General features: G+C 35.3%; 1 protein-coding gene across 9 annotated transcripts in view; it reads left to right on the top strand.

Moving 5' to 3' along the window:
- The window catches only part of CCSER2 (coiled-coil serine rich protein 2), a 163,213-nt gene that overhangs the window by 94,918 nt on the left and 42,253 nt on the right, over positions 1-26,042 (top strand). For all 9 annotated transcript variants that reach the window (XM_081075360.1, XM_081075359.1, XM_081075356.1 and 6 more), the window contains 2 exons: positions 1,707-1,902; positions 25,889-25,972. In XM_081075360.1, coding sequence (XP_080931486.1) covers positions 1,707-1,902; positions 25,889-25,972 — 280 coding nt within the window. The remainder of the gene's footprint in view (positions 1-1,706; positions 1,903-25,888; positions 25,973-26,042) is intronic.

A 26,042-nucleotide genomic window follows, 5' to 3' on the forward strand; every position in this document is an offset into this window, starting at 1 on the left:
TAGAGAAGTTGAAGACATGGGTGTGTAGATGAGGGAGATTGCAGCATGCTTTGGCAATCTCAGATAATTTGCTGTGGATTAAGAAATCAGTCTGAAGGAGGCAGATGTGTTGAGGGATAAAGTCGAAGAATAAATTGGATTCAGGCTCTCTGTGGCCTCATAAGCCACATTTAAGAGTGTCCTTGTCCCTGAAAATCGTGCTTTGCACTTTGTGCCATTACTTTTCATTTTCTTTTTCTAGAAAGCCTTCACCTTTAATTTCAGTCAAACGCAAACCTCATACTTTATAGTTCATCCCAAGTTCTTTCGTATCCAAGAAAATTTCCCAAAGTATGTCAGCTTTTTTCTCTAAAAACGTAACTTTTACTATCTCTCCTATTCATTTGCCAGGTGATTGTATATTTTTGTCTTACTATTTTCTTTTTATTACTAAATATTTTTCATCACTCTGTATATAGATAGATTGTCTATTCATTCATGAATGGTAAATTTATACTAATAATTGATCAGTTTTTGAAATTTAATAATTCAACTATATTGTGAACCCATAAAAATAAAGCAGATATGTGAATGAATTAGGGTCTTACCTGTGAATCAGCAATTGAGAAGTTCTTACAATTTTTTTGAGGGGTTAAAAGAAAAATCAGGCCTGACGTAGTTTCAGAGAAAAATAATCTTGTGAAAACGAAGTTCATATTGAATATTTGAGAATTTAGAGATTTGGGAATATTTGTTAGAAGCTAGAAAATTTAGTAGAAACTATCTTTCTACTTTTTCAATATGGTTGAAATTTAGTACATTGTGACTTTTCCAAATTTAATACATCATGAATTTAACTTTAATCTTAGTATAATATAGCCATTATATTGGAGAGAATATTTTTTCAGTGTGTTCTAAAAAACCAACTGGAAATTACGTGTAATGTGAATGCAGTACTTTTTAAATTTCTGTAGCTATGACTTCTGGTTAAAAACATTGTGTTTTTTCACATCCATGAAACACAGTATCCCTAGTTCTTTTTTCTTTTTTCCCCTCTTACTCAGAATTTATATTATTATATGAAACTAAAGGGAAGTTTAAATTTTTTAGAGCAGATTTTTAATGCAGTTTTTAAAATATAGTTTAAGATATAGGAAATATGTGGTATGTATAAGATTTGTATAAAATCTTGTTTAATCTTTATTGGAAAAGATTATTTATCTGCAATGTTAAAAACAAAAGAAGAAATACAGTTCATCTGCCTTAACTGTTTGTTGGGACTTTCTAGCAGTAGGAGTCCCGGGGTGTGTCCAATGTGGGTATTAACATGGGTAGCATAGTTATGGGGCTGAAAAAAAGATGTGAAGTGTAAGAGGCCAATTAAAGTAAAAAACTAAAAGGCAGAGACCAGTGTATAAAAAGGAAAATAAGTATAATTTTTTCCAGGCCAGGCTTTTCCTGAGTTGTTTCTATTCATGTTCCTAAGGAATAAGGTTTATTAAAACAATGTGTAAAATACACAAAATGGGGGAGTGCAGAAAATAATTGTATTAATAACAACTAGATCTGATTGGACCTTTCAATGGAACCAAATGCTGAGTAAAAGTCAGAGGCTTTGTGACAATGATAAATGATGTGTAATAATCACTGCAGTGATTTCATTACCTTTATTTATTTCTGAAATTGTGTTGTGTGTCTTTTCCCTCCAATTTCTTCTGCCCTTCCAGAGGCTCTCCCTATAGAGAATCTCCTTTGGGTCATTTTGAAAGCTATGGAGGGACCCCCTTTTTCCAGGCTCAGAAGATGTTTGTAGATGTGCCTGAGAATACAGTGATACTGGATGAAATGACCCTCCGGCACATGGTCCAGGACTGTACTGCTGTGAAAACTCAGTTACTCAAACTGAAACGTCTGCTGCACCAGGTGAGGACAAAATGAACATTTTTGGCTCTGATATTTTGAGTTGCAAGGTGGATTGACTTTTATTTTTAAAAAGAAAAAGTTAATTGTTTTTAATGTCTAGATTCTGTAGAAATAATGCTTGTAAATAGTATACGAGTATAATAGAAATTTCTCTGGGCGACAGAAACATGGGATTTCGCACAGTGGTCTCAGTATAGTCCCTGAGACTTCTGAGCTGTGTGATATTTGGTAAACCAACCTCTCTGCTTCTGCTTCCTCATTTTTATAGTACCTACACTTGACACTTATTGAGAGAATTAGCAATAGTAGTTGTAAATGGAGAGATCTGATATCTGATACAGCAGGTATTCAGTCATCAGTGACTGCTACTATAATTTCAGCTAAGTGGGAAACAAGAAAGTTTTACTTTCATAATCATAATCATGTAATGTCACTTTTGTTTGAAACGTTCAAGTTTAATCTTTCTCAGTCCTCTTTCTCTCTCTCTCTCTCTCTCTCTCTCTTTTTTTTTTTTGAGAGAATCTAGACTCTTAGCAGTGGTGACCTGTCCAAAGACACTGGTGAGCTGATGGTTGAATCTGGCTTCTGAGTCAATAGTACTTTATTTGTTTGAACATATAGCACTTAACAGACAAGGTCAGATGCATAGCAGAAAACTAAGGAATAAAATACTAATTTTAAAATGTGGATATCTGTTATTGAATTTTAAATCTATATTTGTCTTTTGTAGGCTAGCCAAATTTAGCTTGAATTGTGGTTGAGAAAGAATATTCTAGCTTTTATGCTGAACTTACTTTTTGGGTTGTCTTCCTCAGAGTTGTGTGCTAGCTTCTTAGGACCAAGGACCAAGTCTTAGAATTTCTGGTTGTGATCAATGATACATACTCAGTGAGGGCTCATTGAAGTTACTTGGTTATAGGTTTTCTGGACTACTCTCCTCCATTCTTGTGAACATTTAGCTACCTATTGAAAATAAACTTTTCTGTGCTAAGGCTGAGAGCAAGAAAGTGGAGGATCCTTTTCGTATATGAGATTCTTGGATTTTTCTTGAGACAGAAATTCCATGTTTGAAATACACAGACATTGAGCTTCCAATTTAGTTTAACTATAACTGGGAGATAGACTGGTTATGGTATTTCTCTCCTCGCCAGTCTAGGGAGAAGATTTTCTGATCAGGAACTTCGGAGTCAAAGGAAAGAGGAGTTAGAAAGGGTGGGAAATAGCTAAAATATATTAAATATCTTCTTTGAATTAGTCGGGGGTTAGAGAGCTATACCACATACCCTCATTTGTGCCTGGCTTAATGGCCCTGAAACATGAAGCGTGATTAAATGTCAGCTAATAAGACGAAGCCACCGGTAGTAATGACAGAAGTGGCATAATTCAGGACAGAATAGGTGAATTGGTAACCAATGATAAGTACCATAAAAATAATAAACTGTTTTTTGAGATACTTTATGAAAAACTGAATCTCTTAATTGCTTTCTGTCATTACGACCTCTGAAATTTTAGGTAGTACACACTGATCCAATTGACTTTGTTTATGTAGTGGCAACAAAATTATGAGAAGAAAAGTGCAAAATCTTTTTAGGGCATCTTTAAAGTTCCCCCAAATGCTAATAGATGTTAAAGGCTGAATGAGTTCAAGATTTCAGGTAATTGCCTCTTACTTTTTCCCTTTTAATATTGCTAAGTTTAAAAAAGTTTAGTGTGATGCATTTACATGGCTTAAAAATATTCAATTAGTATCCAGAGGCTTAATAAGAAAACAGTATTTCTATCCCTCGCCCCACGTGTCATCCTTTTCTGATCTGAGCAGTTTACTGTCTGAAGCATCTCTAGAGCTGTTGTGCAGGGACTTCCTTTTGTTATATTCTGGGGCTGGGTTCACTTATTTCCTGGATAACATATCTTCTGTCAAGTTTGGCCACTGAGAAGAATCTCCTACATTCAAAGCCATTTGACTTTGCTCATTACTATTTAGGAGTGAGGAACTGCAGAGTTGATTCAGGACTCGGTACAGGAGCTGCCTTGTCAACCAGCTGGTTTTATTTTACAGTGATTGATGGATATTGCTGGAGCCTCAATATCTACACTAAGGAGAGGAGTTTTCTTTCTGAGGTTGTTGCAATTTCTCCAGAGAAGAAAACCTCTGTGGGTTTTTTTGCTTGGTATAGAGGTGGGAGACTTGGGAGTCTGTTCTTGACTTGTGCAGACTTCCAATCCACTCCCACATTTTTAACGCTGGTGGGTCAGATACTTAGCTTTTTCTCTGTCTAGCAATTTGATCCCTTTGGGGGTTTTGCGGGATAAATTTTGTTCATATTCTCCAGCTGCACACAGTGTAGTTGTGTCTTCCTCCAGTCCTCCTAAATCACTGACTGAAATTTCTGTCTGCTAGGTCCCCTCCCCAATTCTCTTCATCATTGCAGTTTATGTTTTTAAAGTTTCTTTCTTATCATTTTAGTGTAGGTTTAAGAGAAAGATAAGATAAACATATCTCTATTCAAAAGCCCTTCCCTGTTTAAAATATAGAGAAAATGTTTTAAAATTACTTCAGTTGTGTGATTGCTTCCTTCTGAAACTTCAGTGTGTCACAGCTCAAAATTTGGTTTAATCCTTGTACATTGTTGTGTGCTGGATTTACCAGTAGAGAGGTAGGGGTTTGTGCTCATTTGTAAGGGTAAGAACTTAAATAAGTGCTGGCAACCAGCGTCTGCTTGGGCCTACACGTAAGGGATTGGTATTATAGGGAAGAGTGACCTTTACTTCAGTAAACTTGAAGCCTTACAAGGAAGGCATGACTGAATACTAGTTCAGAAGGAAGAATGTCCACATATAAAGAGGTAGTTGCATAATCTCTTGTTCTCCACGTGGTTTACGCCAAGGCAGTGTTCCTTCAACTCAGAATTCTTGTCCTTGATCACTTTTAGCAAAGTTTAATTGGGCTATTTCCCTTACAAGATTGAGTTACTTTCATATAAGGAAACTAAAGAGAAATCATTAATGAAAATACAAATAGGATAAAAATGATTTCTACAGCCTGATTCTTATTGGAAACAACAATTTTATAGAGCTCCTGAGTACTTTACATACAAATATGTAAAATTTGTATTACCTAGTACTCAGTAAATGTTTGTTAAATTGATTGTAATCAAACAATTTTGCAAGTCCCTTACCTGCCTTAGTTGCTGGTTATGTCTTAATCCAGTGGTCTTTCATTTCTATCTTTGTTGTTTTGATCTCCAGGACCCAATCAGTTGTTTCTTCTCTAGGCCCCTGACCATTCAGTCAAACCACTGGCCATGGCCGATGACCTGTGCATAGCAACACATCTGCCCATTTTTCCTTCTAAGCAAAGTGAACAACTAGATTCACTGTTCGTTGTTTTGCCCACTGGGAGGATTCCTTTCACTGCTGTTCTTCCAAGAACCCCAGAAAGGGACTGTGGTGCTGCTGCTGTCCACTTTCAGGTGTGTCTGCATATCGTACAGAGCCACCTGTAATCCAGAACCTGTGTCTCTCCTTCCTCTGTCAGCTGATCATAGAGAACCCCCCTCATGAGACCACAGTGCAGGCCGGAAAAAGGAAGGCAGAGTAGCAGGAGTGGGGACCATGGGCAGTTAAGCCACTTCTTTATGTAACTTACTTACATCCTCAGGGCTTGCTCGGCCCCCATCATGGCTATACACCTTGCATTTGATAATAGAATGTTGCTGTGCGCACCCAACTTGATGACTTTGTGTGTCGGATAGTACCCAGTATTTGGTGGGCAGCTTGGTATTGGTAACTGGATGACCCAAGGTTAAGCATTTAGTCCTTTGTGGGACCCAGGAGCAGGCCAACAGCTGTGTACAGAGAGTAGTTATCCATGGAGGATTCAGGGATTTGTTCCTAAGGGCCTGCATTGAGGTTCATCTATGAGGCCTGCGGATATCTCCAGACAGCATCCCTCTCTGCCATGGCCACTTCAGGCTCCATGGGATCTGCTAGATCTTGTGACCCAAGTGGTAGAGCAGCTTGCACAGCAGCCTGTTGAAGCGCCTTTTGGGTGCTCCTCAGACCCAGCTGCTATTCAGCTCACTTGGTAAATGGGCCGGAATAATACACATAGATGACGGATATGTTGCCTCCAAAAGCTAGAGGTCCACAAGGTGTTGTGCCTCTTTTCTGGTTGTAGGAAGATCAGATGCAGTAACTTACCTTTCACCTTAGAAGGTATATCTTGACATGCCAGTGGTCCCCACTCTTCCTCCACTGCCTTCTCTCTCTACAAACAGTTGTTTCTATTCCTTTTGTTCCTTTTGTGTTCCTGGCAATAAGGGTAAATCGATGGTTGGACAGTGCTATTCAAAGTGGCTCGTACATGAAGTGTTTGTTACTGGTCCATTGAGAGTTAAAGTAGCTCTTGCCAGAATAGAAATCGACATCCTTGTTCCACAAATTCCTGCTACCAGAGAAAAAAATTGAGCCAAACTAAATTGTGTTTAGTGACTACTTTTCTTGATTTATAGTCTGGTGCAAGCTTTTTATTGTGTCACAGAGAGGAAAGAGTGTATGGATGAGAACTGATCTGAGATCAAACTGTGAATAACACTGGTGTAAGGTACTGTTCTTACCAGTAGAAGACAAGCCCAGGGAGTGAAAAAGATATGCAACCAAATGTAGCATCAGATATACCTTTATGTAGTATGCAAGAGAGAAAAAATAGGAAATGGAGATGAAGAAATTCACTGTTTGCCATTATAGAGAAGATATGAAACTGGACGTTGAGCTTATCAGGTGAAGGATTTTGGGGAGCTCAGGGGCATTAGCAGGAGCAAAGGTGCAGGTTCTTGAAAGCATGAGCTGTTCTTAGTGATGAAGGAAACCCATGAGTACCTAAGATGCTCAACAAAGAGAAAGGTAGAAAAATCAGTGCTCAACTTGATACACTTTAAGGTGACTATTAATACAACTTCTTACCTTAAAAATGCTTATTAATATGGAAGAATTAAGCATTTATGCTGCATTTATAGTGGGATCTACATTTTAGTAACTAAAGAGGCCCTTGATGAAAGATAATTCAACTTTGCTGAAGAATGGCAACAAATTAAGTCTAGAAAGTGTGATAGAATTAGAGAAACATCATTTTGTAAACCCAAATGAAATTTCTGCTTAATGCCAGGATTATTAATTGGTGTTATAACCAGTAGGTGAATGGGATTGGGTTCCCAGACCATTCATACAATGGCAAAGTAACACATATAAATTGCTTTACGGTTTGCAAGAGAGAAACACATAATTGTTCATTGGAGAGCTCAGACTGTCATTACCCCAATCCGGTGAGTAGTTTTCCCATCACTAATGAGTTCAGGTAGCCAGATACTATATATCTTCTCATGTGATTCATATAATTATGTATAATAATTCTGTACAATATTATACAAATATGTATAATAGTTTTGTACAATACACAGAATTATGTATAATATATTCTAGTCAAAAAATTTTATTTTTAATTCTCCAAGTCATTACAACTTCCTTTTATAGGATATACAGGTGATAGCAGAATAAGAGAGGAAGGAACCAGACAAATTCAGATTATTGGAAATTCAGTAGGAAAAGTGGTAATGACTTGTTAGCTTGTTAGTATCCTAAAAAGTTGTTGCAGGGTAGTGACAATGCTATATTAAAAGAAATTTAAGGGACAACTAGATATATGAGATTCTGAATTGGATATTGGTTGGACAGATCAATTGTAAAGGACATTTGGAGTCAATTGTGGAAATTTGAACATGGCCTACATATTAGATAAAGTAGAAATTTACTGCAGTGGAAAGATAGAGACTGTTGACTAAAGAAAGCAGGTTATAAAACAGTATGTACATTAAGGTCATATATCTTTTTTTAAATTAAATTTAGTAGCGTGCTCTTGGTTAATAAATTAACAGGTTTCAAGTGTACAATTCTATAATACATCATCTATGTATTGTCTTGTGTGTTCACCATTCAAAGTCACTTCTCCTTCCATCACCATATATTTGACCCCCTTTACCCTTTTCTACCTCCCATCACCCAGAGACAGTTCTCCTTCTATCACTATAAATTTGACCCCCTTTACTGTCTTCTACCATTCCCCCTCCCCCCTTACCCTCTGGTAACCACTAAACTGTTGTCTGTGTCTATGAGTTTTTGTTTGTCTTGAAGTACATTTGTTGTTTTCAGTTTTACATCCCACATATAAGTGAAGTTCTCAATTTTTTCTGTCTGACTTCTTTTGCTCAGCATGATCATATATAATTTATCCATAGATACCTATATATCTATATCTCCAGAAGGATATGCACTAAGGTGTTAATAGTGATGATACCTGGATAGTGAGAATGTGATGTCTTTTTTTTTTAATCTACATTTTCTAATTTCTAATTTTTACCACTATGTATTTACTGTTTTGGAAAAAATAAAAGGTTATTGAGAAGTACGTGTTTTACTCAAAGATCAGTTAATAATTGGGTATAGTTCAAATGTAGGGTGTAAGAGAAGAGGGAGGAATGATACATAGGCTTCTGGCAGATTGTAAAGGGTGTGTGTGCCTCAAAAAGAGCTTGGGAATTATTCTGTAGGCAATAGTAAGCTAGACAAGTGACATGGTCAAAGTGGACAAAGTGGTATTAAAAATATTACTGAAGGGATTTGTGGAAAATGAACAGCAGAGAGAATGACTTTTAAGCCATAATATTTAGGAGGCTGTTGCAGACATCCAGGTTTTAGCCTAAAATTGTTAAAGTTAATTGAAAATAGTTCAGTTTTGGTGCTCTTTTCATGCATGTGTCTTACAAGAGCTATGTATGTAAAACTTTTATATAGTGGTCCTACAGTGCATACTGGGCATTTTCCTAGGTTCTCCAATACACATTAACTCTAGTACTTGAAAAGTTGAAGAAGTTGAGGCTCTGGAAGCTATTAGTGTTAAAACAAGGACTGTTTACTCTCGTCTTTGGGAGTTCAACCCCTTGTGTACACAATCGTATTCTAAGAGAAATCTTGGGAACAGCAGGGTGAGAAGACTGGGAAGGCATCTCCAGCGCTGCTTACCATCATCCTGCATCCCTTAGACAAACCCAGTGCCATGGCATCTTTATTTGTTTAAATAAGCCTCTGTATTTAAGAGTTTCCTTGAACAAAGTTCTAAATTGCACACAAATAAAACTTAAAAATTGTAAGCCATTGTATTTGTCCTTTGATCTATTCTTTGTCCTTGTTATACACAGCTCAAGGTTACTTCACAGTTTAAACAGCTCTTTCATATGCTTTATTTTCTTCATCACAGTGACACTGTGGGATAGGGAGGACAGCAGTAATCCTATTTTAATGGTCAGAAAAGTGAGACTCCTAAATTTAACTGCATGTCTCAAGGTCACCCACTTGCATCCTAGGACAGAATGTATTTTAAACCCAGGGCTCTTGAAATATTTTAGCTTAAATATTTAACTTCTTTAAAAAAATGTTTTTTAAATTTCAATTTCATTTCACATATTAATATTATATTAGTTTCATGTGTACACCATAGTGATTAGACATTTATATAACGTACAAAGTGATCACTGCACTAAGTCTCGTACTTATTTAAATTGTGCATAGTTATTACAATATTGACTATAGGCCCTATGCTGTAAGCTTACTACTTCTTATATTGTAGTGTCTAATTTAGAGGATTTTAAATAAGAACTTTCATCCTGATCTGAAGAACATGTGGACATACAGAAAAAAAAAAATTGGTGGTATCTTGTTTCCTTACTTTAATTCCCTACATCCCATTTCAAACACTTCAAGAATGTTTTGCATATAGAAAGGGTACTGTTCATACATGTCAATTTCAGTGAATTTTTGTAAACTGAAAATACTGGTGTAGCAAGAAATAAAACATAACCAGAACCCCGGAAGAGAAGCTCCCTTCAAGTCACTACCTCACTTTTCTCATGGTGACTGAATGATTTCTGAAGACAGAGATGTGTTTACCTGTGTTTGAAATTTATATAAATGAAATCGTGTATATTCTTTTTTAAAAATCTGGCTCTTTTTGCTCAACATTATATGTGTGAGCCATCCATATTTTGCATTCATTCTCATTGTTGTAGAGTATTGCATGATGTGAATTACCCCAATTTATTTCATTTGTTGTACAGTTGATAGGCATTCAGACAGTTTTCCAGTTTGGGGTTATTATGAACTGTGCTGCTACAGTATTATAGTATATTTTGGTGAACATGTGTGTGCATTTCTGTTGGGTATATGCCTATGAATAGAATAGCTAGGTCATAAGGTGTGTAGATAATTCAGCTTTAGTAGATATTTCAAAACAGTTTTTCAAAGTGATCATACCCGTCCATTTTCTTCCAGATCATTTCATTATTTTCCCTGTTCACTTTTATCATATTATTACATTCAACATTTGTTTTGACCTTGGAATAGGAAAAGAAATCTAAGGTAGAATAATGAGAAGAGTGTGATGATACCTCTTTCTGACATATTTTTGGAGATTAATCTTGATAATTCATACCCTGTCTACCTGTTTGGGGGCTAAAAATAAAGAAGTACATAATAGTGTTTTATAAACTAAAGTGTGATACAAAGATGTTTTGTTTTATTATTTCGTCTTGCCTCCAGTGTTGAGAATAAACCAGTAATTTTCCCTCACATAATTCTTCTCTCCTTCCGTGTGTGTGTGTGTGTGTGTGTGTGTGTGTGTGTGTGTGTGTGTGAAGATTTAAGCAGCAGCAGCAGCATTCTGGTGAGTGAGTGTACTAAGAGTTAAGGAGCTGCTGGATGAATGCCATTTGGTGGCAGAGAACCACAGAAAGGCCCGGGAGCTCATGCTTCTGTAGGCGCAGACTGTTCTCATTACTCTAGGGGAAACAAAAGTTCATGAAGTATACATAGAAAGAGCATACACAACATGAGGGTGCAATGTAATGAATAACATGAAACAGGTTTGTACTCAAACACCCAGGTTAAGAAATGAGACATTAAGAAGTTCCCTACATTCTTCCTGGCTGTAGTGCCTTCCCTTTCCAGAATCTAGCATTTCCATTTTTTTCTGTTAACTTTTAATCACCTTTGTTTGTATCCCTATGAATACTCACTTTGCTACTTTTAGAACTATATGTAAATGATATTACATTATAAGTATTCCTCTGTGACTTGCTTCTTTCATTCAGCAAGGTTCATTCATATTTATGTTTAGTTCAACTTCATTAATGTTCGTTTCTGTACTGTTCTATGAACGAACAATATTTTTTTGTCCATTTTACTCTTGATATCCACTTTGTTTCCAGTTTTTTGTTTTCTTGCTATGACAAATAATACTGATAATGAACATTTTCCTGGTACACACGTGCAAAGGTTCTTCTGGTGTAACTAACTAGAAGTGGAAATAGTGAATCATGGGGCATGGGAATATTCTACTCTCGAAAAACCAAACTGTTTTCCAAAATTGTTTAATCTGTTTTACTCTCCTCATGGAGTAGATACTGCTTTCCATTGTTCTACATCTGTGCAACACTTGGTATTATCCAACTTCTTAATTTTTGTCACGTGATTGGAATATAGTGATATTTAATTGCATTTCCCTGCAAAACCTCAATCATAAAGTTGCTTCTTTGTGTGTTTATGGAATGTTTGTTGCCTCGTCATGTCTTTTGTCAGTGTGTGCGCACGAACATGTGTGCTTTTTGTCTGTGTGATTCAGTGGTTTTTGTTTTTGTTTTTTTAATATTCTGGATGTAAATATTTTGCTGGTTATATGTGTTGCAAACATCTCTTCCTTTCTGTGGCCTGCTTTTTTTCACTGTTTGGTATCTTTTGATGAACAAAAGTTCTCAACTCTAATAGAGCTGAATTTCTCAGACTTTTCTTTGTGCTTTGTGCTTTTAGAAATCCTCATTTAAGAAATCTTTCCTAGGTCTGAGGAAAATAATCTCCCATTCTTTTCTAAAAAATTAAGAGTTTGCCCCTTCACAATTAAATTACAAACACCTCAATTGATTTTGGTATATGTAAGGTATGAGATAGAGATCCACTTTCTTTTTTTTCCATATGCATGATCAGTAGGTTCAATACTAAAAGTATTAAAAGTCCATTCTTTGTCTTCTGATATGCAGTCAGTGCCTGCTCTTTAAAAAACCACATACCCATTTGTGTGACATTATCCCAGTGCCAAGTTATGTAATCTAACTGTTGCTTTTATAAGATTTGATAATATATTATGGTTCCTAACTTGATCTTCTGAAGTTTCTTTTCTTAGTCTTTTACTTTTTCATAAAATGTTAGAATCATTTTATTGAGTCTTATGAAAAACTCTTGGTATTTTAATGAGAATAGCATTGAACCAACAGAACAATTTCAGGAAGAATTAACATCTTAGAATATTTAGACTATATATATCCCAAAAATGTGATATATAGGTCCATTGATTTAGTTTAAATAAACTACTTTTTTCCTGAAAAACCTTTTACAATTTTGTTAGATATATTTCTGGTAGTTAAAGTTTTTGTTGCTGTTATTAAGTGTGCCATTTTCTAATGGAATGTTGCTGGTATACAGAAATGTAATAGACTTTGATTTATTGAGTTTGTATATAGCAACCTTAATACCGTTATGAGTTCTAATAATTTGTCATTAGATTTATTTAGAATTTTTAATTTAGATAGCATATAATCTGCATAAATAGTAGTTAATGTTTTTTCTTTCCAGTGTTTGTATTTTTCCTTGCCTTACATGAGGTAAAGGAAATTTGGTTTTTATTTTATTTTTTAATATAAATTTCTCGAAAACCTTCTCATTCTTACAAAAACATTTCAAGTACTTCAGGTTTCATGAACTTTTTTTCCTGAACCACATGAGAGTAATTTGCCTGCTGAAGCATTTCACTCCCAAATATTAAGTGTGTATTTCCTACTAATAAGGGTTTTTCTCCTGTGTAATTAATATTTTGTAGGGAGGAATTTTGAAACTACATAACTATCATATTCCTTGTTGAATTTCCAATTTATTCAATGATTTATTTATAAATTAGTGTGCACTTGTGGTTTTCTTATTTTTATGCAGTCAGTTGTAATCTGGGAATATAATTTATTTTGATGCTCCGACTGTCCAAGGTTTGGCAATTGAAAACTCTTTAAGGTTGACGTCTCTGTTTTTGACTTGTGCCCATTGTTCTTTGAATAGTTCCTTCTTTTTTTGTAATACAATATGTCCTGGGTTTGTTTAGCTTTTTCCCTAACCCAACCCGAAGACAGCCATTTTTTTCAAGGAGCCCAGTGGAGAATGGTGTTTAGAAGCCAAGATCTGGGGGCTGGGTGTGCCTATTGCTCTTCCTGCTGCTTGAGCTCTGGTAATCCTCTCCAAGTCACCCCACGTGTGGATGCCTGGCACACGTTGCTTGGACTCTGACAGCCCACATCAGGCTGCCCCTATGTGTGTGCGCAGGCGTGAGTCTGGTATCACTTGTTCCCCCACCCCCTTTATGGACGTCCTTTTCACTGTTTGGGGCTCTGACCTGCCTTGGTAAGCTCCCCACCCGCTGGGGACATGTTCCTCAACCTAGTTTCTGAAACCCCAGGCCAGACTGTTTTTTCTTTATTTGAGAGAGGAGGAGAACTATCTCGCTCTGTCTCACCTAATGTTCAGGAAGAGAAAGGGAAGTGAAGAGGGAGAAGAAACAAATTAAAAACATATTGACTTTAGTAAGATTGAATTTACAATTAAATGAAGTATGTTCATTTTTAAGTGTACAGTTTTTGATGAATATATACAGTTGTGTAACCACCACCACAATCAAGATGTAGAATATTTCCATAGCTGTTAAAATTGTCTCATGTCCCTTTGCAGTAAGTCCCCTCGCAAACTGGCCCAGGCAGCCATTGGTCTACTTTCCGTTACTAAAGTTTTATCTTTTATAGAATTATGTCTAAATTGGATCTTTCTATATATACCATTTTTGTTTCCGGATATTTTGACTCACCATAATGGTTTTTGATACTCATCTGTGTTTTGAATATCATCAGTTCTTTTGTTTTTCCTTTTTTTTTTTTTAGTTTCAGGTGTACAAAACAGTGTGATAGTTAGACATTTATTCTCCTCACAAGGTGATTACTCCCCTCCCCCCAGTCTACTACCCCTCTGACATTGTATAAGTTCATTCCTTTTTATTGCTGAATAGCATTGCATTGTAAATATATATGTACTACATTTTATTTTTATCTGTCTACCTGTTGATAGATATTTGAGTTGTTTTTAGCTATGGGATAATTGGGTAATGCTGCATATCTAGATGTTAATATTGAAAATTAATAAGAATAAATGTAATTTCAAAAAGTTAGAAATTTAGAAGTCTGAATTTAGACTTTTTCACTTGTGTGAAAAAGGTTGAATTTAGACCAGTTCTTTCACTTGTGTGTTGTGTGGTGTTAAACTTTGTATGCCTAAACTTCCTTATAAAAGATACAGAGATTGTAATAGCTCCTATCTCAGGACTTGTAAAGAATGCATTAGGAAATTCAGATAAAGTACTTAAGCATAGTGTCCAGTACATACAAAGCAATTAATAAATGTTAGCTTTTATATTACTAACAATAATAGCAACAACAACAATAAAACTGTGAAGGTCAAAGGTTTTTAATTGCTTCTATTGCTCACAATTTTATGTAGCTACCCAAAAGCTAATTTCGTGTGCTTTAATATTCATTTAATTATTGCTATTATATCATTCAGTATACTTTATTAAGCACTTGTTGAGTTCCAAGGATTGTGGTTGTAGTGAAGCTAAAAAGAAAGAAAACACAACTCTCATCCTGTACTTAGTGTATTGTTCTTAAAACTGCATGTTATTATTGGTTAGTGGGTTTTGAAATAAATTTTTTCCATTGTAACTATAATGTTTTCCTAATAAAGTAGAATGTTATAGAGGCTATCAGGGGGCATCACATGTAATAAGTACAAACATTTTTTTGTGAAGCTTGTTTTTAATGTGATGTCTGTATCTACCTGTCCATCCATCCATCCATCCATCCATCCATCCTTATTTAGATACACACACACTCACACACTCACACACACACATTCATGTATATGTGTATATGCATATGTGTACTTGGTTGTAATATAAAATGTATTTCTAATTGTGGATCATGGTCCAAAAACAAACAAATAAACAAACCTGTTCTAGTAGATAAGCAGTACCCGTTTCCCCAAAAATAAGACCTAGCTGGACAGTCAGCTCTAATGCATTTTTTTGGAGCAAAAATTAATATGAGACCTGGTATCATATCAGATCATATTATACCTGGTATATCATATCATATCATATCATATCATATCATATCATATCATATCATATCATATCATATATCAGACCCAGTCTTATTTTACTATACACTATACAGTAAAATAAGTATATAACACTATAAGTAAAATAATACTATACAGTAAAATAAGACCGGGTCTTATATTAATTTTTGCTCCATAAGACGCATTAGAGGTAATTGTCCAGCTAGGTCTTATTTTCAGGGAAATACGGTACTATATTCAAGATTCCAAGGATAATAAATCATAGATTTAAATTGGAAATAATCACTGTATCAGTTAAACATTATATCATTAATAAATTTGTGACGTTTTATAAAGAAATCTGCAAAAGTTTTATATGTAAAAGATTTAAAGAAAATACTTATGTTTTGTAGGAAGATTGCGTATTATAAAAACTAACTTAATCCTTGGATATTAATGTAGTAACCAAGACAGCTACCTTATTGTCTAGGAGGACATACAAGTATTAAATAATTATAAGAATGATGTGTTACAAAGGGCAAAGATAAGATACAATCTGAGTGTATGATTAGAACCATAGTTTCTCCTAGCACTATTTATGGTTGTAATAGAGTTTCAGGAAAAATCACAACAGCTGATTCATCAATATGACTCCAAAATTATTAACACCATAGACTAAATTTTGTGTACATTGAGGATAAAAAGAAAAGGGGGGCGGTTGGACGCTTTAGAGCATGATATAATATTGACACCAATAATATAGATCAGAAGATGATAGAAAACCCAGAAATAGAGAGGGTGCCAAGAGTGCCAAAAAAATGCATATACATTTTAAGAAAGGAAAATTGGATTGAAATTGTAATACTCAATATATACCAATAGCAAATGATGAATAAATACATGTTTGACTTCTGCAATTACAAGAAGTGCTCAAAGTGGTTCCCATCAGCATCCAGACACTTATGATTACGGCGAACTACTGCTTGAGTAGCCTTGAACAAAGTGTCCACTTGTATACATTGTTTTGGCACCCCTGACATTTTTTTGGCATCCTTGGTACGTGCTAAAGTATCTACTAAAAAAAAAAATTGGACACAAGGATTTAAAAGTGATGTTGAGAAAAAAATCTGTAGTACAGAAGCAATTATTTAGTTTCTTGTTTTATAAACAAGTTGAGTATTTTTATTAAAAGTAGAAAAATTAGAAGTTTACAACTAATGTTTTTAAGTGTCGAAAGAATCCTATGGAAAAGGATATCATGATTCAAATATGTACAAATTGAATACTTAGGAGTAATTAAAAATCTAAACAGAAAGTATTTGTAAATAATATTTGCTTAGGATGTTATAGAGACTACTCATATACAATGCTAGTCGTCCTGAATGTGTGGTAGATTTTTCTGTTTTAAAAATGTCTGTCCCAACCGTCTGTTAGGATCACCTCTTCTCTGAAGCACTTACTGAGAATCAGCCTTTGTGTTTTTTAAATGCTCTCAAATGCAGCTTGAATCATTAGGTTTTAAATCCCATAGGTGAATTATAGCATTACTCAAAAATTCTTCTTAGTGCACATTCTAGAGTCTGTGTGATGTGATAGGATTTTTCATTCATATACTTTTGTTTTTAAAAAGTGACTTTGAAAATAAAATGAAAAACTCAATTTCTCCTCTACCACTACTCCCTTTCCTAGGATGCCTCTTGTGATTGTGTTGTAGCATATCTGAAACACAAGGCAGCTTTGTTGACATCACTGATGATGCTTGTCAGCAGAGATTAGTCAACACTGCTTGTTTGTTAGTCATTTTAAGTATCCATGTCCATTGCAGCCGCTCTGGAACTAGTAGGAAAATCCCAGTTTCTGCAAACTTATGGAAGAACCACCTGGGTAAGATGGAGTTTATTAATAGGGTTTTCCAGCAAGTTAATATGTAGAAGAGTTACAATAGTAGAACAAGTTTACTTTGAAGCTGCGTCAAAAATTAAAGTGGTAGATGGTTTGCTTACAGTAGTTCCTGAATGCTCTTAAAATAGAGGAAGCCTTATCTATCTTTTTGAACCTAATAAAGTGCTATGACATAAGAGTTAATTAACTTAACGTTAATTGCAGTTGGAATTTAAAAATCCGAACTTATAGAAACTGCTGAGGCACTTCACTCAGAAGAGCAGCCCAGAATACTTGGACAATTAGTTAACTATGGATTGCTTTATTTTTTTGTACAGTGATGTGTTGTAATTTTATGTATTATTTTTGCATTTACGCATTTATTATACAAAATGCTTAGAACAATGCCTAACACTGGTCAGTAACTATTAGCTTCTTAGTATGTGTTGATGTGAAGCATGAACATTCATGCATGACTGTTCAATGTTTTTTTAAAAAGAGGTTTTTCTGTTTTTTGTTTTTTTCCATTTTGTGGTTTGTTTCCCCCTATGGTGCTAAAGAATCTTTTCTCAAATGTTTCCTAATTTTGGTTTGGACACTTCATCGTAGTCAAGGTTTAATAGAGAAGACTACCACTGGTTAATGTCACAGAGTTATTTGGAGGAGAGATGGTTTTATTAATTGATTTAGTTAGAGATTCATGGTCTTTAAGTTCTTGTGCTTTGATGGAAATAATAGCTTTTTTCTTTTTGATTCCCTAAATCTAGACTGCTAGACTATTAAAAAATGAGGAGTTTTTTATTTTCTTATTTTTTGAGGCATAACAATAACTTAAAAATCATTAACTCTTGGGCTGTATTATACATTTATTTTATTTAGAATAATGTTTTTTCAATTTTCAAAAATATTTGGTATTATGGGGCTTTCATTTTTTAAATTGATTTCTAATCAATTAAATTCTTTGGAATGTGTTGATATTTTCTTTGTCTTAAAGTAGGGCCACATACTAAATGGTTTTAGTCTTTTCAGGCAAGAGGCAAATTTGAGATGTTTTATGTCGATACTACAAAATCATTTAAAATGCAACTTTTTAAAATGTAAAAACAATTCCTTGCTTATGGGCTATGATCAAAATAGCCAGATGGCTGGATTCATCCCTTGGACTATAGTTTGTTATCCTTTGGTTTAGAGAATGATCAATTTTTGTGACCGTTCTATGTTTGTTTGAATAGAACGTGTCTTTTCTATATTTTAGGTCGCAGAATGTCTATTATATTAAGCTTTTAAATTGTATTGTTTATATCTTAATTATCCTTACTAAATTATTGTCTTTGATCTGTTTCTGAGAGTACTGTTAATTTCCTGCTATACTTACAGATTTTTCAGTTTCTCCTTTTGATGCTGTCAATTTTTGTTTTAGTATCTTCAAGCTGTTTTATCTGCGGGTTCTCTTTTCTTGGATTCAGTTACCTGTTGTCAACCATGTTCCAAAAATATTAAATGGAAAATTCCAGACATTTTGAAAGACAGAGACCATGTTCACATAATTTTTATTACAGTATAGTATTATAATTGTTCTATTTTATTATTAATTATTGTAGTTAATCTCTTACTGGGCCTAAATCATAAATTAAACTGTATCATAGATAGATATGTATAGGGAAAAACAGTGTATATAAGGGTTCGATACTATCTGCGGTCAGGCATCCACTGGCGGTTTTGGGACGTATCCCCCATGGATAAGGGGGACTACTGTATGTAAGTTTTTATGATTCGTACATCTTCTTGATGGATTGTTTCTCTGATCACTAATTAAATTATCCTTATTAACAATTTTACCGTTTAATTCTACCTTGCCTCTTCTGTTATAATAATATTGCTATATCACTTTTATTTTTCTTGTGATTGTTGAGATTTATCTGGAGTTTCTCTCTTTTTTTTTTTAAAGATTTTATTGGGGAAGGGGAACAGGACTTTATTGGGGAACAGTGTGTACTTCCAGGACTTTTTTCCAAGTCAAGTTGTTGTCCTTTCAATCTTAGTTGTGGAGGGCGCAGCTCAGCTCCAGGTCCAGTTGCCGTTGCTATTTGCAGGAGGCGCAGCCCACCATGCCTTGCGGAAGTCCAACCGGCAACCTTTTCATATGCTTGTTTGCCATTTGTATATCTTTTTTGGTTAAGTATCTGTTGTTTTGCCCATTAACAAAAATACTGTCTGTTTTAATATTGATTTTTGATAGTTCTTTATATATTTATATGGAAGTCCTTTATCAGATATGTAAATTATGAATTTATATTGTATAGATATTATTCTTTATTATTAACGTACTGGGCATAGTGCATAAGTCATAGAGAACATTCATAAAGTGTCAGCTATTTTTAAAATAATAGCAACAACAAAAATAATGATAATGTGAAGGTCTAGGGTTTGTAACTGACTTCATTAACTCACAATTGCATACAATAGCCAAAAAAGTTAATTCCATTTTTTAAATATTCATTCTGAATTATTGCAAATATTTTCTCCCAGTCCGTGGCTTCTCCTTTCATTCAGTTAAACGGTTGTGTTTTTTTTTTTTTAGCTTTTATTTATTTTAAGTGTGTTTTTCCAGGACCCATCAGCTCCAAGTCAAGTAGTTGTTTCAATTTAGTTGTGGAGGGCACAGCTCACAGTGGTCCGTGTGGGGATTGAACTGGCAACCTGTTGCTAAGAGCACCGCGCTCTAACCAACTGAGCTAACGTGTTGCCTCTGTTAATTGTTTTTTAAGGAGAAGTTCTGCTATTGTAGTCAAACTTACCAATTTTTTATGATAATGTTTTTGGTATCATATCTAAGAAATCTTTGCCCAACCCAGGGTCACAACGATTTTCTATGTTTATTTGGAGAAGTTTTATAGTTTTAACATTTAGGTCTACAATCTGTTTTGAGAATTTTTGTCTATGATCTGAGGTATGAACAAAGTTAACTTTATTGCATATGGATGTTCTAGCACCATTTGTTGAAAAAGCTGTCCTTTCTCTGTTGAATTGCGTTTGTACTTTTGTCAAAACCGTCTTTGAGCGTATATGTGTGGGTCTATTTTGGACTCTGTTATGTTCCTTTGATCAGTGTTTGTCCTTTTACCAATATCACACTCTTGATTACTGTCGCTTTATAGTAAGTCTTGAAACGAAGTACTGTGACTCCTCCAACTTTGTTTTTCCTTTTCAAAATTGTTTGACTATTTTATTTATTTATTTATTTATTTACTTATTTATGTTTTGCCTTGCTATATAAATTTTATAAGCAACTTTTTTATTTCTACAAAAAACATTTTTTCTGGATTTTGGTTGGGAGGGCACCGATCTGTAGTGAATTCAGAAGAGATTTGTTTTCGGAGAGTGGGCCCTTGGCGTGGAGTCCAGGTTCTTGACGTCTCACACAAAGAATTGAATGAGATACCAAGGTCAAGTAGTGAAAAAGCAGTTCATTAGAAGAGATAGTACACTTCAAGGAAATAGGAGCGGACCCAAGGGCCCAAGGTGGGATTATTAGGAGCAAAAGAAGGGGCTCAAAGGCAAAAAGGTCCAGGGGCTCAAGCTAGAACAAAGGAAGAGGCTCAAAAGGCACAAAGGCCCAAAGGGCCCAGGGCCCAGGGTCAAAAATAAAGGCCCTCACAAGCAAGGACTTGGAGTTTTTATCCTTTTTCTCTAGCATGGGCTGTTCCTTTCCAGGTGTGGGGCCACTTGATTGATAAGAGGCTATTACCTCATCTTTTTAAACTGTGCTGGTGTGAGTGGCCGGTTTAATCTAGTTGGGTATTTTGTACCCAATTGTTTACAATGAAAAGGGGAAGTTTTGGACAGAGAGGAGAAGGTCTTTTGGACGGTAATGCAGAGACCCGATACCTATCTCTAACTGCCTGCATTGTTTTTCCCTTGAGAGATGTGATCCCCATAAAATCTCTATGGGAAGTTGAGGGACAGGAGGTCTGTTCTTATGTATCCGCTTCCTGCTGGGCAGTGGCATAAAGCTGTCACCACCTATGGGGGAATTCATGGAACTCTCACCCTATCTGATCTCAGATGAGAGGAGGGGATTTCGAGGTCCGCCCAGAAGAATGCATTGGCCTCTTTGGTTGGTACTGGCAATCTTGCTGGGGTAACCTCTGTGTCCCCAAGACCCCTACATGAGGAAAAAAAGATTTTAATTAATAAATCTGTTAGTTATTTTAGAGTCTGTGGCCATTCAACCAGTCTTTCAGGTGGCATCAGTTGTCCAGAAGCTGGGCCCAGAATGGGTTGGAAAGAACTTTAGGCTTCAGTGATTACAATCAACAAGTGTACTGGCCTGGGGGTCTGATATGGCTTGGGGAATGTTGGGAAGTCACAGTCTGTTAAGTAGTTATCTGAGAGACTTTCTGTGAATCAGGCCAGGAGCAATCTTTAGTCTAGGATTCAGAAACTGATTGGAAGAGTAATCAAAGCCAGAGGCTAAGGAGCTAAGAAACTAGGGAAAAGGAGACTTAAAATTTCTATAGTGAGGGAGCCTTAAAACTTTCGTAGTGAGGGAGCTCTCCCATGTCAGATGGACATCTCAACAACATTGAGTCTGTCAATCCATCAGCAGAATATATCTCTCCATTTACTTAGGTCGTCTCTCATTTATTGCATCTCTTTATGTTTGTTTTTAATATAGAGAGTTTGTCTATATTTTGTTAGATTTGTACATATATATATATTTAATTTTTAATTTCAATTTTTCTTGGTTTTTTTTTTTTGGTGGGTTTTGGTTTATTATAAACGGTGGTCTTTTTTTATTTCAATTTTCAGTTGTTCTTTGCCATAGAAATTGGATTTTTGTATATTAACCTTGTATGCTGTGACTTTCCTAATTCATATATTAGTTTTAGTAGTAGTACTGTAGATACTTTGGGATTTTTTTATACCCAAAATTATATTGTCTGACTGGAGATGGTTTTATTTCTTCCTTTCCTACTTGTCTTTTTATTTTCTTTGCCATATTGCAGTGGATAGAAACTACAGTACAATATTGAATAGGAGTGCCTTATTGTTCCTGGTTTTAGGGATAAAACATTGTCTTTCACTGTTAAATATGATGTCAATTGTAGGGTTTTTTTTAGATGGACTTTTGTCAGGTTCAGCAAGTTCTCTTCTATTCATACTTTGCTGCTGAGTTTTTATCATGAATGGATGTTGAATTTTGTCAGAAACTATCTGTATCTCTTGGTATAATCATCGATAGTTTATCTCTTGATGTGAATTACATTTTTTTTTTTTTTTGACTATTGAAGCAGCTTTACATTCCTAGGATCAACCTTACTTGTTCCGGTTTTTTCTTTTTTACATATTGTTGAATTTTGATTCACAGGACTTTTTTTGTGTGTATGTTAAATAAGGACGTTTTTGTCTTTTGAGGGATATTGGCCTATAATACTTGGTATCAGGTTAATGCTGCCCTCATTAATTGATTTGAGTAATTTTATAATGAATTTGATGTTTTCTCTAAGAGATTGTATAGAACTGGTATTGAATTTTGGAAGAATTTGCCAGGAAAATATCGGGCCTTCAATATTTCTGTTATGGAAAGTTTAAACTGAATTCATTTTATTAATCATAGATCTACTCAGGTTGTCAGTTTCGTTTTAGGTCAGTTTAGTTTGTGGTTTTTGAGTAATTTCTCCATTTCATATAAGTTTTCAAATTTGTGTGCTTAGAGTCACTCATAGTATCACTACCTTATTTGCTTTTAATGCTTCAGACATCTGTAATAATATCCCTGCTTTCATTCCTGGTTTATGTCTTCTGTGTCCCGATGTGTGTCTGATTTGCGGCTTCTATCTTTTGCTCTTTGGCAGTTTTGCTAGAGACTTTGCAGTTGTCAAAGAACCTGGTTTTGGTTTCATTGATTTCTGTTTCTTGATTTTCAATTTCATTAATTTCTGCTCTTTATTATTTTCTTCTTTCTCCTTGTTCTGGGTTTATTTTGCTCTGGTTATGGATTTGATGCCTTTGTTTTAATATAAGCATCACATACAATGCTTTTCCCAGTAAGCACTGGCTTTAGTTCTATTCCACAAATTTTGATGTGTGGTGTCTTCATTTTCCTTCAACTCAAAATAGTTTCTTATTTACCTTGAGGCTTCTTTAGACCCAGAGATGATTTAGAAATTTGATGTTCACTTTCCAGTTGTTTGAAGATTATGCTTCTATTACTGAGTTCTAGTTAAATTCCCTTATGTTCAAAGGACACTATTTATTTTCTATTAGTTTAAATTGACCTCAAATATGAAGGTACGTGTCTTTCTACAAATTTGAAGTTTGTTTATCCATTATTTCTCCAAATGTTTTTTTGTGTCCCACACTGTTTCTCCTGTGACTTCGATGACATGAATGTTAGATCTTTCATTGTTGTCCCACAGCTCCCATAGCAGGCTCTTGTTTGTTTGTTTTTGGCAGTCTTTTAACCTTTTCATTGTTTAAATGGATGATTTCTCTTGATCTACCTTCAAGTTGACTCTGTCATCTCAAATGCTGGTATTCAGTCCATTTAGTGGACTTTGAAATTTGGCTTATTTAATCTTTTCAGTTCTAAAGTTTCCATTTGTTTCCATTTTATATTGTGTTTCTTTGCTGAGACTTTCTATTTTCATTCCCTTCAAGAGTTTGCCCTTACTTTTGGAGAATTTTTATAATAGCTTCATTAAAATATCTTCCAATTAATTCCAACATCTGTGTTACTTTCACATTGACGTCTGTTGTGGTTCTCTGTGTGAGTTGAGATGTTCCTTGTATGTATGTTGAGTAATTTTGGATCTTGATCTTGTTAAATGCTATGGAGGATATTGATTTTTTTTTTTTTTTTTAAAGCAGGCAAACAGTCTGGGTGGGTTCGGGCTACAGGTTCCAAATGGCCACCTTCGGATTGTGCTCTTAACATTACTTCTGTTTTTAAAGCCTTTGCCATACTCTTCGGATCTGTTCTGCATGTGCACCTTCCAGGAGCTAGATTGGGACCTGGGCAGTGATCTTAATTTATTTCTCAGTCTTTAATATACTATTTAGAATCAGATCCAAGCAAGTGTTGCTCATGGGTGAACCTAGAAATTTACATACAATTTCCTGGAGTCACTTCATGATCTCTGGTATTTTCTGTTTCCCTGGGCTCCCGTTTTTGTTCTTTTGTGCTGCAAGCTGACATTTTATATTTCTTTGCTGCATATGTCCAACTACACCCCTGCCCAGGGCAAAGTGGTGTGGGCTTGTGTTCTCTCCAGTTCCTTGGGCTTCCTGCTCTGCAGTGGACAGGATGATATTACAGATGTTTGGAAATAAGTCAAATTTCATAGCCTCTCTTTCCTCAGATGAATACTTGTATGTAGGACTGGACCTGGTTTTTTTATGTCAAGGCATTTACAGCAGAGATAAGCTGTTGATTGACATGAGTCGTATAAAATTCTTTTCTTTTAAATGTTTTTTGAGGTAGTGTTTTGAGAGCATTTGTTACTCATTAGGCTGTTGCTTCATTCATGCTGGAAATTTGGCAAACGCGTACTCTTCATTGTCAGTCGGTATGACCTATTGAACTTCTCCTGTATACACTTTCCTAGGCGTCCCCTCTAGAGATTCTGATTTAGTAGGTATACAGTGCAGTAAATAAAGAAAATTACCTACATGCTTATGTCTCCCATTTTAGCATTCTTGTCTCAGTGCAGGACATGTCCATTTCCTTCAGGGCAGGTATGTCTGAGGAGGATTGCAGTGGCATTGCTCCTTGAAGGTTGTCGATTCAGTGGGTGTCCCAAGGCAACGGGGTACCATCTGAACAAAGTGCCAGACCGCAGTGTACTGTCTTGGTCAGGGGCTCAGTCCCTCAGCACCATCCCGTGCATTTTCTTCACTGGTTCCTCTTGCTTAAGGTTGTCTATGAATCACCGAACATGCCATTTCTTACCTGGTTGCTCCTAAACCAATTTGGCAAGGGGTAGGACTTATCCTGTCATTTGCTTCATTGTGTTTAAGGACCACAAGTTTAATTTTTTTCAACTTTTTTTTTTAATTGATGTGTAGCATACATCCAGTAAACTGCTTAAGGTGTATCAATGTTGAGTATACAGCCTGAACTGTGTACCCAAGTAACCACCATGCATGCAGTCAAGACAGAACACTGCCAGCATCCTACCTAGCAGGTCCCTTAATGTTCCTTCCCAGTCAGTAAGCTCTTGCCCGAGTTAACCACTGTTCTCATTTCTAGCACCATAAATTAGTTTTGCCTGTTTTCAGACTTCATGTACATAGTCAATGTGTATAGTCAATTGTCTAGTACTTTTAATCAAATTATTTTTGTCTTGAATAATTTTAACCAAATTATTTTTGGCCAAGTCTTGTTGAGTTACTTAATATTACTGTTTCTGACTCCTTTTTACCTAAAACACCACACTTAAAGTAGAATTAATTTGACTTTTATTTCACATTTTTCTTAGTTGAGATAGTCTTAAAATTCTGTAGGAAAATTTTCATGTATCTTTTCCCACTCTAAAACTTTCAATGGCTTTATGCTTCACCCACTCTTACACCAATCATATAGTGTATTAGTTATTTCCACAAATTATTCTTGCCCTCTTTTTTCTTCTTCCACATTTCCTTCTATAAGTGCATAAAGATGAAAAGATTGCTAAAATCTTATTTCCTGTTTCTTCTTGACCACGCTAGCATTTGGTTTGGGGTGAATTCAGGTTGAACTGAGTGTCTGCAGTTATTGTATTAATTCCTGTTTTCCTTCTCTTCTTTCTGACAGCACGATGGAAGTGGTTCATTGCATGATATCCAGCTCTCATTGCCATCTAGTCCAGAACCCGAAGATAGTGACCCGATAAATAAGGTATGGCTAGGGGGTCATGCTGAATTTTTCAGAATTCTTTTCTATTACCAAAATTATAAAGCAGCAACAG

This window comes from Rhinolophus hipposideros (genome assembly GCF_964194185.1).
Source record: "Rhinolophus hipposideros genome assembly, chromosome: 15".
NCBI classification, from domain to species: Eukaryota; Metazoa; Chordata; class Mammalia; order Chiroptera; family Rhinolophidae; genus Rhinolophus; species Rhinolophus hipposideros.